The following is a 15,824-nucleotide window of genomic DNA, read 5'->3' on the forward strand; positions in this document are numbered from 1 at the left end:
TACTCAGCCAATTGGATTCACCTACAGCTGCAGAGCTGAGCACTCATTGGCCAGTCTCTGGGGAACCCGAATGTGTGTATTAGTGTGTGTGTGTATGTGTGTGTGTGTGTGTGTGTGTGTGTGTGTATAATAGAGTGATGGATGATCTCTTCAGCAGCAGAGGAGGGACGACAAACACAACCTATCATTCATTCTCAGTGTCTCTCCCTCCTCTCTCTCCCCTCTGTCTCCTCCCTCCCCCCTCTCTCTCCCTCCTCTCTTCCCCCCTCCCCCCTCTCTCTCCTCCCCCCACCCCTCTCTCTCTTTTCTCCCCCCCCCCATCTCTCTGTCGCTGTGAAGAGGAGGAGACGCTTCTGTTTCTTGGAGATACTCGAGGAAAACGGAAAATAGCTGCTGCTGCTTCTGCTGGATGTTAACATGCAGCGCTGCATCCCTTAAATAAAACACACACACACACACACACACACACAGAGGAGCACGCACGCACGCACGCTCCCTGCTGCTGCAGCCATGCCAGGAATACCAGCTGAATATGTGCTGCTGCATGGGACGTGATGGACACCGCTGCTACCGGTGAGTGTTTCATCACTGCGTGACTTGTGTGTGTGTGTGTGTGTCGGTGTGTGTTGGGAGGACTGCGGTAGTCCTTGAGCGGCTCAGCCTGCAGGTCTGACAGCTGAAAGCGGGGCTCAGGGTTCGTGTCGCAGATTGTCGGAGCTCCTCTGGTCCTCCTCCTGGACGTCAGTCCTGCTGCTTCCCTCAGTGTCACTCTACAGGTTCATCCCCTGAAGTCAAACAGACCATGGAGCAGGGTTTTCTGGGCGGGGGGGCTTCTGTCTTAATCAGGCAGGTTAAAGTGATGAGAGGCAGGATTCAGGTTCAGGGACGAGCCGGGTTAACGCACTCCGCGTCCCTCAGGACGGGGGGGCTCCTCCTGCCGGGGCCGCTGATGCTGGGCCAGGACCGGCCCCATGGCGGTCTGCTCTAACGTTCGCACCACTGCCTGCCTAATTTGCCAGAACCTCCGTCTCCCTCCTCCTCCTTCTGCTGTATTTAAGCCTCGCTCACATTAACAGTGCGCTGAGGCATCTTTAAAAGCAGCACGTTTCCTCTCCGACTGAACGGGGGAGTAACGGGGGTTGACGCCTCCTGACGGCGAACCTACGCTCAGTTTTCACCCGTGTCAACACGCAGCAGCGTTGTCTGTGGACCCTCCAGAGACACGGCCCCCTCCAGAGCTCCACAAGTAATCCATCAGCGTTTATCCTTCATCTTCCTCACATGCTTCCTCAGAGGCGTTCACGGCACATTGGCTCAGATTTGGCTGCACAGGCAGAACAGCCCGTTATTTTGTGTTTTCTCTGGATCTTCTCTCCCTGCGTGAGAGGATGATGATGTTCAACACGAAGGTTATGAGAGGATGATGCTCCCCATCACAAATGAGCACAAATTTCTCACATTTTAATGCTCCTGTTCATTATGAAGCAGCTTCAGGATCAGCAGACAGAACAGTGAGGTAAACCTGAGGTTAAACTCTGAATGAACAATAAATTGGACATTCCCTCCCCAGAGGGACAGAGGAGGTGACAGCTTGGGCTTTAAGAGAGACCAGACTAATCCCTGATCCTGGTCCAGCTTTGTACTAGGGCCCTTTTCTTTGCTATAACAGTATCTGCTGAAGAACTATCCAACAATTTCATTTGTGTTTGGTTTTGTTGTGAAACTGCAAGATTTGCTCCATTTGTTAGATGGATGCTTGAGGGAGAATTTGTTGGAAAACAAATATATTCTGCAATAAACAGCGATTTGTCACATAAGTTCTGATGAATGTTTGGCTCTGTTTCATTGTGGGAAGCCTACAAATGGATTGAGACCTCCTAAACTCTAGAAACTGTTTCTGCAGTCTGCTCCACCACCTCCAGAAGAACCCAAAAGTCTCCATCATATGAGCGTGGCCATTGGATCGGAGTCTTCAAACATCCAAAAAATACAGAAATATAATGTCATCGACTTCAGCTCAGTGACCATAACCACCATTTCTCCTAAACCGTAGGAGAGATCGTGTTTTTCTTTTGCTTTTCTCACACATGCAGTCGAACTCAACAACACCTGGAAACATGGAAAATCACCGTTTCCACCTTCACTCTGAGGACTACAATGTTGGCAATGATGGTGAAAAGGATGCCCTAAAGTGCTCCTGGTGGTCTACGGGTGAAGAAGCACAAGGTGTGACCACGGCGTCCGGTCCCACCGCACACCGATCGACATTAAACTTCATCTGGGGTTTCGTAGAAGCGTTGAATGCCGGCATTGGTTTCTGGCAGTGAGGTTGAAAATAATCCCCTCCTGTTTGTGTGCAGCTGTTTCAGGAAATGACACCAAACCACGTGTTCCTGAAGACTTTTATATCTTCACAAGGACAGACAGGAAGTCACAGTTCAGATTTACTGTGTCGATGACAGAAAATCCCATCAGACAAAGACTGAGCATCGTCAGAAGTTAACAAATGAAGATGACAGCTGGACAGACGAATGTTGTCCCTTTGGTCTTTTCATGAGATTTGACAGGAGGGAGGACTCAGAATGAGAGCGGCCTTTCAGGCCAGTCCTTTGCATTTCCAGCTAGTGATTATCTAAATTCTTTACCTGTGGAGTTTATGATCTCTCTGCTGAGATCTGCGGCTCATTTTGGTCAGCCGGCAGCAGAACTGAGCAGCACATGGACACAGTGGGAGGGCGTAACGCAGCATCAGCATCAGCCCTGCATCCACCGTCCTGCCAGAGTCCACGTAACAACCATCTGCTGCTGCCTCCTCCACGCTCAACACAGGTGGTGCAGCTCGACACGTGTACCACCACGAACCGGCAACACGGGTCACACTGTTACACCGTGTGTGTTTACAGTGTGAGTGCGTTTCCACCGTGTGTGTGTGTGTGAGTGTGTGTGTGTGTGTGTGTGTGTGTGTGTGTGTGTGTGTGTGTGTGTGTGTGTGTGCGCGTGAGGGTAATTAGCGGCGGGTGGCTGCTGAATAAAGACACAGTGTGAGCCGTGGGAGTGGAGGCTGAGTGTGAATTGTAATGCTGGCCATGCTAACAGGGAGCGCATGGTGGAGGGGGGGCAGGCCGGCGGACTCACATGGGAGCGCTTTAATGGTAAATCAATGGCAGATGGAGGGAGGAGAGAAGGAGGGAGGGAGGGACAGATTGAATGGAGAAATGTTGATCTTATCTCGGTGTTTTGGCGTCAGTTTCGTGCCAATAAAAGCCAGCGAGATCAATGAAAGCAGAGCGAGAGGCAGCGGGAACACGGTGTTCTGCTCACGGCTCGGCTTCCTGCCGCAAACTTCAGCCCGTCATGACCATTCTAATCGCTGTATTGATTCCAGATAATGACGTGTGCTTGTATTGATCCAAATCCACCATCTCATTCATTGAACCATTTTTTGCTCAGTTTTCACTCCCTGTATTTACAAGCTTCATGTCATATATTCAGTGTGGAAAGTAATTAAGTACGTTTACTCAAGTACTGTGACGTAGACTAGTAAAATAAAATATAACAGATAAATACATGATGGTGTTACTGTGGATAAAGACCTGGGGGGAAATTCACAAGTGGCTGTTATTGCAGTGAAGTAACCACAGACGGTCCACTGTCCTGCCGTTATTACAGACAGTGAACTACCCACAGACGCTCCACTGTCCTGCCGTTATTACAGACAGTGAACTACCCACAGACGCTCCACTGTCCTGCCGTTATTGCAGACAGTGAAGTAACCACAGACGCTCCACTGTCCTGCCATTATTACAGACAGTGAACTACCCACAGACGCTCCACTGTCCTGCCGTTATTGCAGACAGTGAAGTAACCACAGACGCTCCACTGTCCTGCCATTATTACAGATAGTGAACTACCCACAGACGCTCCACTGTCCTGCCGTTATTACAGACAGTGAACTACCCACAGAGGCTCCACTGTCCTGCCGTTATTGCAGATAGTGAAGTAACCACAGACGCTCCACTGTCCTGCCTTTATTGCAGACAGTGAAGTAACCACAGACGCTCCACTGTCCTGCCATTATTACAGATAGTGAACTACCCACAGACGCTCCACTGTCCTGCCGTTATTACAGACAGTGAACTACCCACAGAGGCTCCACTGTCCTGCCGTTATTGCAGATAGTGAAGTAACCACAGACGCTCCACTGTCCTGCCTTTATTGCAGACAGTGAAGTAACCACAGACGCTCCACTGTCCTGCCGTTATTGCAGATAGTGAACTACCCACAGACGCTCCACTGTCCTGCCGTTATTACAGACAGTGAACTACCCACAGAGGCTCCACTGTCCTGCCGTTATTGCAGATAGTGAAGTAACCACAGACGCTCCACTGTCCTGCCTTTATTACAGACAGTGAACTACCCACAGACGCTCCGGTGGCGCTGAGATGAGCGCCGAGCAGCAGACCACTGTTCCGGTCGTGTTTGTGGTCTTTGTTATCAAAGCGGTTGCAGACCTAAACCACAGTGAAAGGTTAAGTCAGCAGCTGGTGCAGACGCTCCTCACTGTGATTCAGGCAGATAAAACGATGGATGGATTTTTACATCTAAATCTTGTCTCGAGCAGCTTTGATGGCTCTTTAGAAAGAAATTGGTTTGAAGCTGTGATTTGCTGCGTGAGATGTCCTTGAGAGGTAAAAGCACACAAGCTCATTTCATCTTTTTTTTCTCTCTGCTGATAGCGCAAAGGAAAAATCCAGTTTTCTCTTGCCAACAGGGGGTCAGAGGTCTGAGATGAGGGGTCAGAGCAGCAGACTGAGCTGCTGGGAGTTCAGTATGTTGCTGAAAAGTACTTTCTTTGAGAGGTCGAGGGGTGGAAGGACGGCAGCATGCTGTCTGGGGTCAAACTGAGATTTCCAGCTGACTCTGATGGAAAAACCTCAGCAGCTAATAAACATTAGTGAGTATCTGATGGTCATTATGCTGTCTGTCTGCAGGGAGGAGAGTTATTAACCAGAAATCTGTACACAAAAAGGTCAGATTCATCAGAGCCACAAACACAAGAGTCAACGACTGACAAACTTTAAAGGCTGCAGCACAGACTAACACCCACAGATTCACCAGCTGTCCAGCAGACTGCCGTCTGCCAGGGACGAAGGAAATTCACCTGAGCGTAGCGCTTTAGTGGAGCAGCTTTGGTTTGGTTTGTCCAGACTTTAGGACGTTTGTCTCTCAAGTGTTTCCCAGTATCTCAGTGGAAGTGGAGGAAGAGGTCGGGGTGGATGGATGGGTCAGATATGGGAAACACTTAATCCTGTGACACCAAAAGTCAACTCTGATTTTTTCTTACTTACTGTATGTTCGTTACTTGACTTCTGTACATCACTGAGCTTGAGTAACTGAGTAGTAGCAGCTTTGGTGGCTAAACCAAACCAAACTGTGACCGTTTGACCACGTGTTCGTCCGGGACGCCTGCCGCCGGTCCTCTCCTGCGGTTCCATATGGATCATTTGGTCATTTATGTGTGAGGATGCGCTGCCTTTAAAAGAATACTCTGATATTTTGGAAGTACACTTATTCAGTTTCTGCTGGTTGATATGACTGATGTGTGTGGTTGAATCCACCAACGAGCACGATGACAGCTCGTTCATTTAATTTGTGCAGAAACTTAAGTGTAAAAATTTGTCATTTTAATGAGACTTTCTTGGCTGGGGGGCGTTACCAGGAAGTCCCTGCTCAGAGCCAAGAAACAGCCGAATAGGCTGCCGTAAAAACTGCAGATCAGCGTCTTTACACGTAGAATTTTGTCAGGATTAAGTGAGGCAGACAGATGTGGTTAGTGACTTTTCAGAAAACACCAATTAAAGCACAGTAAAGTGTTGTGGTGCATGACAGCTGTTCTCAAAGGTTCAGTGAAGACCTCGTCAGGAAAACAGGAACAACTTCTGGTTTTTATCCTGAAAAGTCCAGCACATCCAGTAAACTACTGAAATTCAGTTACTTCATTTAGCCCCAAATAAAGGATTTTCAGGGCAACAACACATTATAGATATACAGAAATATATAGAAAGAACAAAGGACACATGAAGCTACGACACGCGTTGGCTAATCACATGATTTGATTCCAGACATCAAATGTCAAACGTCTCTGGCATTTTTCTGTCAATACTCCCAACAGTCAATAAAGGTTGAAATAGAAAAACCATGGAAATGGACAGTTCAAAGTCGTGGAAACAAACTGCTTAAGGTAGAACAGAGCAACTCCTCGCAGATCTAACTGACAGCCCATTGGCTCATAGTCACGTGACTTCAAGGAGGTAATGACACGACTTCATGGGACCTTTGACAATCTGTCCCGTTACTGCTTTCAGTCTCCAGATGCAAGCGTCTGAGCAACAGTTGGTGCTTGATAAAAAAAAGCACTGTGACGTTTTCTCATGAGGCTTTTGAAGGAGTTCGAGCATGTCCAGAGGTTGGACAGTGGCCTCCTTTCGTGTTCCATTAATAAAAGCATGAAGATTAGGCCCGAGCTGAAGTCCACGGCTCGCATGTGCCGACAGTCAGCGTATCAGCGAACGCTGAATAAAACATGGAGGACTGGGAGCACTTTATGAGACGTCTGCCACGTCAGGACGGCGGTGCCCTGAGAGCTTCAGCCTTCCAGGAAGAAACACATGAATATTTATCACCTGAGCTGCTTTAATCCATTGTCACAATGTCAATACTCAGCACTTAACAAAGCGCTCGGGTCTGCAGCCGTGGTGTGTTCAGCAGGGCTGCTCTCTGGTCTGGATTCACGGCATATGACGCATTACTCAATAATCTAAGAACAGCGCGGACGCTTCGAGCCGGCCGTTCCATCGGCACAGTCGCTTCTTCTCCAGGCAGCGAAGGAGAAAGAGGCGATGACCTCTGACCTCTGAGGTCAGCGCTGTTTGTGGCTCAGCAAGTCTCAAAACGGGATGTTGTGGCGACATGTTGTGAGTGTCAAAGAGGCAAAGATGCGATTCCTCCACTCCTCATCACCAAAGCTTCGTCATGTGTGGCTAACTTGCCCGCTAACCGTCGGCTCATTCAGGTTTGATCTGGAAAGGCCTGAACTTGACAATAAACTATATTTTAATCCAAAAGACAGAAAGCAAACCTTCCTTCTTTTGACTTGAGGGCTGAAATAAGAGCAGGAAGGAGCCTCGAGTATTTTTACTTTGGCTTTACAATTCATTTTAATTTCAGTTCAAGGACATCCTCTTTCTGGTGAGTTTAAGAAACAGGAACAAATGACGCGTCTGTGATGGTCAAAGTTAGACAGAAAATTCAAAGATGTAAATGAGGCATATCTTCGTCAGCGGTCCTGACAAACAGCAAACACCAGCTTTATGTCCTGAAGCTGATCTCATCATCATAGTCTGCAGTCTGCTTTAAAGCCACCACGTGTCCTTTTAGCTGAAGCCTTCAAATCGACGCAGGTCGTCAACAGATCGTCCCCTGAAACCAGGACGAGGCTGAGCGAGCAGCTTTCAGGACGATTGTTCCTCCGGTGTGTCCACAGCACACGCACACGCACACACACACACACACACACACACACACACACTAACTTTCATGATGAATATGTGTGCGCATGTGTGCGTGTGTGTGTGTGTGTGTGTGTGTGAAGGGGAAATGAAAAGTCACTGCAGGCTCTTATTGTTAAGTCATAAGAGGAAATGAGTGTGCGAGCACGGCGGAAGTAAACAGGAGAAATGAAATAAATGCACGGCGGCGTCTCCTGAGAGCACGCTCTCCAACCCGGCGAGAAAACATCCACCATTAAACGCTCCGTTTAACAGTGAAGGCATGCATGCCTCATTAGCACCGAGGCCGTTTGTGCTGTTACCTAAATACTGTAAGAAACGTGTTGTTTCCATCTGTGCGCACATTTACAGAAGACTGGGGGATACAGTACAGCAGCCTCCTCCTTCTCTGGATGGATGGGTGCCTGCAGGGCTCATAACAGGCTGCATGACAGCAAAACAATGGCGGCCGAGGAATGATCGCAAATTTAACAATGAGGAAGAAAAGACGCAAATAAGAAGGAAACAAGCAAATGATCCAAATTCACCAAAATACAAACTGACGGGTGAAGATGGATGTCTTCATCCACCACCTCCCTGTCCCTGTCTGTGCATGTCTCTGTCTGTCCCTGTCTCTATATGTCTCTGTCTGTCTGTCTGTCTGTCTGTCTGTCTGTCTGTCGTTGTCCTGAATCCTGCTGACAAAGACTTGGATCTGCTGCATCTGTGGCAGTCTTTGTGGTCGCAGTTGAACAGGATGTGACGTGGGACAAAAAGCATCCGTCCGTCCAAACAGGTTAACGTCAGTCTGCCTTTAAACAAATGACCAGCTCAGAGGTTTTTGTGCAGAGTATCAGTCAGATCAGAGTGTCTGTCCTTCAGTTTTAGGCGGACAAATAATTAAATACAAGTAAAATGGATTTAATGTGTGATTCCATTTGTCTGATGGAGTCTTTTTCCTTTGTGTGCTGACAACTTGAAACAACTGAATAAAGCTCGAGCCGTTCACCCAGCACTGAGGGAGGCACCAGGACCTAAGACCTGTATGATAATCATTACAGGCCAGGCAGAACGAGCCCCCTCCCCGGCAGAGGGCAGCATCTCTCAGATAAATCCACCGAGAAGCAGACGTGTCTATACTCTGGTCTGACTTTTAAAGCAACTTCCTACCATTGAGACAGAGATGGAGCACTGCTGGAAGCATTCGAATCCTTAAATGAACATGTTTTTGAATATTTCAAGGATAACCTGGATATTTTTGTCATCACATAAAAAGACCCAAACCAACAGCGAATGTATTGGAAGTGCTGTGTGCGTCTCCAAACCCTGAAACATGTTTTTCCTCTGTCATCGAGCTCCAAACTATTAAAACACCGTCAATGAGCGACAACACCAACATGGCTGCTCGCTCATTCTCAGTCTGTACCACAAGCGTGCCAAATGTGTATTAATCCACAGCTGAAAATAGTCCCCAACAAATGCATTATTTCCTCCAGTTTGAGTAATGTCAGGATATTAGTGAGTCAAAAAAACTTGGTCTTTTTTTTTTTCAAATTATGGGAAAACGTTGGGTCAAAACTGCCATGAAATACAACGCACTTCACTCAAAGAATTAAATTTACTGTCCAGCTTTGAGAAAGAGAGGGAGGGGGGCTAAAGGGAGAGAGGAACTCTTTCCGTTTGCCAAACCTGTACAGACACACTGCCATAAACAAGCTAATATATGCATGGAGTGTCATAGCTCTTCTTCATCAGCAGCCGGCTGCTCCAGACTCTACCGACAGCTTCATCTACTGTCGTACACTCAGCTGTGGCTTCTGCTCTCAAGGTCACAAATTAATCACAACATCAATATGTGCAGTCGACATCGGCAAAGCTCGCCATAGACCTGTCACCTGTACCAACAACATTGATTCAGAGTCTTATGAATTATGCAAAATGCAGCTGAGGAGACCTGCGGCAAGCTCGTTCCACAGATATTTTTGGTGGATCTACAACTCCTTGAGGCTGTGTGTGTCAGCTGCAGCAAACTGTCTGCTTGTTGTTGTCTGTGGGTGAGTTGATAAGTGTGTGCAGGTGCATTGTTCACGACAGGAGAGGGTCGGGGGGCGGTGAAGCTCTGCTAATTACAACGTGCTGGAAAAAATGGGAATTTGCGATGTTTGCCTCTTGAAACCACAAACTTTTGAGCATCATCTCAGAGCTCCAACTTTTCTAGGACACTTTTTTTTTTACTGCTTTGACTGAAAACCTAAAGAAATATTTCCTCCCGCACTTCAGTCACGTAAAGACATTCACAAGTACTGTTTTCGGTTTCAAACCTGTCAAATAATCTACATAAGGTCAAGTTAATCATAACTTACTATTCCAGTGGTGCGAGGAAAGCAGTAAAATCAAATGAGGCTGAAAAGACTTAATAAGTCTCAATAATCCTAAATGTCAATATGCCTTCATATCTCAACAGCACCATGTTATACTGGCCTTTTTTCTCCCCTTTCTCCCCAGATGGAAACTGACACCGGTGACAGCCACGGAGGATAATAATGATGGAAGGCAGAGTGATTCGTCCCCAGCTGGAGCCACAGCATTCCTCAGCCACCCCTCCGCTGCGAAGCGCTGCTCCTTGAAGGGTACGTCGACCTTGACATATCACAGAGTGTATGACAACCTGGCACAGACCGAGCTGGAAGGTTTGCCAAAAGCTGGAAGACAACAAGGCCAAAGCTTCGGGGACCAGGCGTCAGCAGAAATCCACTCTGTCTTGCTGCAGTAACAAATGAGCTTTTATTTGTGAAGTTAACAGTGCTAACAGCTGACTCCATAAGGGCCAATTACTGGCTGAAGGGAATACGGGGCCAAGATGAAGGAGACAGCGGTTGTGGCTTGTTTTCTGGCTGAGCTGTCTCTGGCTACTTTTGTTGTGGCCTCTGAGGGGGCTGCTCATTGCCCTGCATTGTGTCGATGTGAGATACGACCCTGGTTCTCACCCAGCTCTATTTACGCTGAGGCTGCCACTGTGGACTGTAATGACTTGGGCCTCTCAGTGCTACCAGAGAGCCTCCCATCAGAAACACAGGTCCTGCTGCTGCAGACAAACAACATTGTTAATATGGAGAAAACTTTGGATTACTTGGCCAATATCACTGAAATCGACTTGTCTCAGAATAACATTTCCTCTGTGAGTGATGTTTGTCTGGGGCCTCTCCCCCAGCTGCTGTCTCTTCACATGGAGGAGAACTGGATTCAGGAGCTAGCTGACAGCTGCCTTGCTTCCCTGCCCAATCTCCAGGAGTTCTACATCAACCACAACCTGATATTCTCCATTAGCCCTGGAGCCTTCCAGGGCCTGAGCAGGCTCATGAGGCTCCATCTTAATTCCAATCGATTGACAAGCATCAACAGCCAGTGGTTCCAGCATCTCCCCAACCTGGAGATACTGATGCTGGGAGAGAATCCTGTCCTGGAGCTGTCAGACATGAACTTTAAACCTCTTGCTAACCTCCGAAGCCTCGTGCTTGCCAAGATGAATTTGACTGAAATTCCAGATAATGCTCTAGTTGGCCTTGAGAATTTGGAGAGCATCTCATTTTTTGACAACCTGCTCAGTCGAGTGCCCCGAGCCACACTGATGAGAGTCCAGAACCTGAAATTTCTGGATTTGAATAAGAATCCCATTGAGAGGATCCAGAGAGGTGACTTCATAGACATGATGCATCTCAAGGAGCTCGGCATAAACAGCATGCCCGAGCTTGTATCCATTGACAGTTTTGCCTTGAACAACCTGCCAGAGCTGACAAAAATCGAGGCCACAAACAATCCCAGGCTGTCATACATCCACCCCAGGGCCTTCCACAAGCTCCCCAGGCTGGAGACTCTGATGCTGAACAGCAATGCTTTGAGCGCGCTCCACAGCAGCACCGTGGAGTCCCTGCCCAACCTGCGAGAGGTCAGTCTGCACAGTAACCCCATCCGCTGCGACTGTGTCATCCGTTGGGTCAACATGAACAGGACCGCCATTCGATTCATGGAGCCCGACTCCCTGTTCTGTGTGGAGCCTCCAGAGTACCAAGGCCAGCACGTCCGACAGGTACATTTCAGAGAAATGACAGAGATCTGCCTTCCTCTGATCTCACCTGGGAGCCTCCCGGATCAGGTAGAGGTTGTAAAAGGGACCTCTGTGTCACTGCACTGTCGAGCGTTCGGAGAACCAGAACCTGAGATCTACTGGGTGACACCATTGGGTGACAGGGTCCTACCTGGGAGTGTGTCTGATAAGTACTACATGCACCCTGAGGGAACCTTTGACATCTACGATGCCACAGAACAGGAAGCCGGCTCATACACCTGCATCGCCCACAACCTTGTCGGAGCAGACCTCAAGACAGTGACAGTTGCAGTGGACAGATACACTGCTCAGCCTTTAAAGCAATCTTTACATGTATATATCACATCTGTCCAGACTCATTCTGTTATGGTTTCCTGGGAGAGCACAGGTGGTTTGGTATCACAACTGAATTGGTCCGTTTTAGCTGATGGCAGTCACCTCCAGATGCCACTGAAAGCCAGGCTCCCCGCTGATGTCAAAGAGTACCGAATCAAACAGCTGAAGCCTTCCACTCTTTACAAGGTTTGTGTTGAGGTCACTACAGTACAGCCTGGATACAGCAGGGACTGTGTCAATGTGACCACAAAGGAGGAAGTGGTCCCAGGGGACAAGACTGAGAACTGGGACAGACTGGTGATGGCTGCTTGTGCTGTGTTTTTTATTATGATTGCCTTGGCTTGCTCTGTCCTCTATACATCTCTGTATAGCCAAGTGTTCTACAGGAAACTGATAGCAGACCCGGCTGAAACACTTCTAATTCCCAGCTCTCATTCCTCCTCCTCTTCTTCTTTCCTGGAATTTGGTGTGTCTGGGGTCAAGGTGAGGGCAACTGTAATAGACTTACAGGACGACTCTATGTGAGGAATGTCCTCGTCTGTAAAAGCACTTTGGGATGAAGTGAAGATAAAGAGTGATGAACACTGGACAAGGTAATTTACGTGCCCTCTTTCCATGATATTGATGGGATATTTTGCACTGGAATTCAGCTGGGTGGTGTCAAAGGAAAATTCATTCAGATTTATGTAATCGGCTAAAGCAGAGACTTTTTTGTATTTCAAACTTGTGTCATTATAACAAGCTTAACTGGCTATCTTGACTATAATCTACATGGCTATTGGTTGTTCATGCTGTGCAACCAGAGTAAAGCACAGCACAGGAACTATTCTGTCTTTAAATACCTTGTTGAGACAGCTTTGATGTCTGCAAAAAGCATTTTCCTTGCTGTGTTATGTTAAACGGTGCCAAGCGAAGATAGTTTATAACGGCAGAAAAAAACTTGTTAGTCTAGTGTACAATAAAGGCGACTATAATGTAAACAATTTTAAGAACAAATACATTTTTCATTAAACCTGTGTGGTCTTTTATAACTACAATCTTTTCTCGTCAAATTTGAAAACATTTGAAAAACACAAAAACATGTCTTTTAAAATGTCTTTTGCCATAAAAGGAGGATGAAATGCAAAATATGAATATGTATGGATGAAGCTCATGACTGTTGTGTTCTTGTCGCACAGCAGCAGAAGTTTGAGATCTGCAGACAAGCTGCCCGTCAAGACAGACGCTCGAACGCTGTTAGGGAAATGCAATGTAATCCCAAACAGCACAATGTTTGTTCGTGTGTGTGTGTGTAGGTCTGTGTGTATGTTCCTTAATGGGTGTGTGTTTCAAGTGTGAGGACATTGGCAAACCCATTGACTTTGAATTGCATTATATTCTCTTTCATTAAAAATCCAATATGGATTCCCAACACAAACCTCAGCGAGGTGATGAATCGGCGTCAGGCGAAAACTGATGGGAGGCATTTATCAGTGAGACTCAGTCATAGATCAACCGAGTTTCAGCACCTTGGACAGGGCTTTTAGAGCGTGGCCATTTGTCACCACCACAGCAGCTAAAATATGACCCATTAGAGGCAGGTAGTGAATAGGTCAGCAAGAACGCGGCGCCCAAACCGTCCCCTTCCCTGTGTGACCCTGGAGAGACTCTGCTGCCGTCGCAGGAACACCTCAGCAACTATTGGGCTTGTTTGCTAAGTGCCTCGCATCGAGCTGCGAGGGGGTGAGGGTGGGGACAAATGGACCACAAAACCAGGACAAAGTAGTTTCAGTCCCAAACTGGACAGAGGACGATAGCGCCTGACGGCTCACAGTGCTGATGTTACTGATTTGCTGTGCTCTCCTGTGCGAGATAACCAGGCCTGGGTTCATTACGGAGTCTGCTCCCTCAGTGCTGTACAGTGAAGACTATAACAGACATTTAGAGGAGCAGCTGCATGAGAAAATAAGGATTAAATAAAGGAGATGATGGGTCGTTTTGGAGGCTTTTCATTTTCCTGTGCTTCCTCACCTATGCTGCTGGGTTCAACTCTGGTTCATCCCTGCTGGGAGTAGTGAAAAATATGTCAATGTGTAATCCTCACGGCAAAACAAAATAAAAATAGGATTAGCTCATTTGTTTTAAACTCTCCCAAAATATTAAAATAAATGCCAATACGCAGCCAAAAGTAAAATAAGTTCCTCCAAGTGAGTAATTGCTCACTGCTGAGGGCACACACACACAATATGTTGTGGCAGATCCAAGGGGAATGTCGTCAGCGGGAATAGTTTTCCACGCAGCTTCCACACCAGCTGGCAGGTTAAATTCCACCATGTGAAACTGAAACCAGGACTTGAATCTGGCTCGTCAGAACTCCACACGTAGAGCACGAAACCTCGCAAGAACGCCCTCAAGACTGCAAAGTCCACACTTTACCCCACAGCACTAACACTGGCTGGAAAGATCAACATCAGGACAGCTTAGCCAGTAGGACTACAATTAGCTTTTATCCAAAGCGACGTACGATGTACACACACCGATGGCGCAGCATTGAGGGCAGTTTTGGGGTTCAGCATCTTGCGCATGTGTCCACATGCTTTGGCATGTGGACTGCCGAGGCCAGGGATCGAACCACCGACCTCCTAAACATGTAAAGTGTGTCCTGAGGATGGCACTAAAGGAGGGGTCACAGGGGCATTTTGGTCTGAAGGTGATGATATTAGAGGAGGTCGGGGTCACTGGAAATGTTTTTTCAGGAACCATGAATATCAGAAACAGGTTTTGGAGAAATCAGGTTTTCAATATCTTTGCTACATGCAACGTAAGCTTGAGTGTGGTGCTTGTCCCAAGCGTCCAAAACAGAGGTTCATCATCTGGAGAGCATGAATGTCCTCGGTGCATTTAATTGGTCACTAAATTCTGACTTGCTTGTGGAACTACAGTAAAGGTCAGGATCTCACCAAATAATTAGGCATCCTGCGCTGACCATGAACATCCTCTGCAAATACATTAATCCAACTGTGTTGAACAGACAGGAAACAGATAAAATGTTTATTGCAAAGAAAACAAAACTATAAACTGCACAAAACTGAGAATAAAACTTTGCTTTTGATCCTTCACACTCATGGTAAAGTAAAATTAAAAATGTTGGTGGTTGATCCGTTAACATGCTCATAATGCTAATGTTTAGCTTATTAGCATGTCAACCACAAGGTACAGCTGAGGCTGATGGGAACATCAGTAATTTTACAGCTGTATGGTCTTGAACCAGGCTGACATTCTGACCCAATGATGGCACTCAATGAAAAGTCAGTATGAATCTCAGATAGTTGGAAAGTGAATGTATATCAGTCTGGTTGGAGGTGGTGGCGCCCTGAGCATGGCTAAAAACAAATATTAGCAAACACATTACTCACTTCAAGCTGCTGTCACGTTACGCTAAAGTTGTATTTGTACTATGAGTAGAACAACGTTTTTCCAGGAGCACCACGGTGGTTCAGCTGAAACCACAAGTTATGGAGCCACGAGATACGCCGAGACCTTTTTCATGTCATCTTTCCCAGTATACTTCCCACCTCTTGTAGCTTAACCAATCCAGTCACAGCTACAGAGGTCAGAGCGATCCCCGCCTCACACCTCCATTCATCACAGAGCGACACAGTAAATGAAACGCTGTTCGACAGAATAGATGATGTGAATAAAGTTTTTGGGTGTCGTATGTGTTTTGCTGAATCCCTCCATCCTTCAGCAACAGCCAATCAGATGTGGGCGTTGCTGCGCTGCAGACATGATTAACTCCCTGATGATCTTCCTCACAGAAACACGCCTGCTTGTAAACATGGAGCATATGAACTGTC

The 15,824-nt window shown here is 47.1% G+C and overlaps 2 protein-coding genes across 8 annotated transcripts in view; one reads left to right on the plus strand and one right to left on the minus strand.

Moving 5' to 3' along the window:
- Positions 1-15,824, minus strand: part of immp2l (inner mitochondrial membrane peptidase subunit 2) — a 104,524-nt gene that overhangs the window by 15,911 nt on the left and 72,789 nt on the right. The window lies entirely within an intron of this gene.
- LOC143322131 (leucine-rich repeat neuronal protein 3-like) lies at positions 103-12,580 on the plus strand. The gene is made up of 2 exons (XM_076733070.1): positions 103-573; positions 10,053-12,580. The coding sequence occupies exon 2, from the start codon at positions 10,408-10,410 to the stop codon at positions 12,511-12,513; it is 2,106 nt and encodes a 701-aa protein (XP_076589185.1). The 5' UTR covers positions 103-573; positions 10,053-10,407; the 3' UTR covers positions 12,514-12,580.

Source organism: Chaetodon auriga, chromosome 6 (genome assembly GCF_051107435.1).
Source record: "Chaetodon auriga isolate fChaAug3 chromosome 6, fChaAug3.hap1, whole genome shotgun sequence".
Classification (NCBI taxonomy): Eukaryota; Metazoa; Chordata; class Actinopteri; order Chaetodontiformes; family Chaetodontidae; genus Chaetodon; species Chaetodon auriga.

Excerpts from the sequence above, each read along its gene's own strand:
- LOC143322131 (XM_076733070.1), top strand. The coding sequence starts at position 10,408 with ATGAAGGAGACAGCGGTTGTGGCTTGTTTTCTGGCTGAGCTGTCTCTG.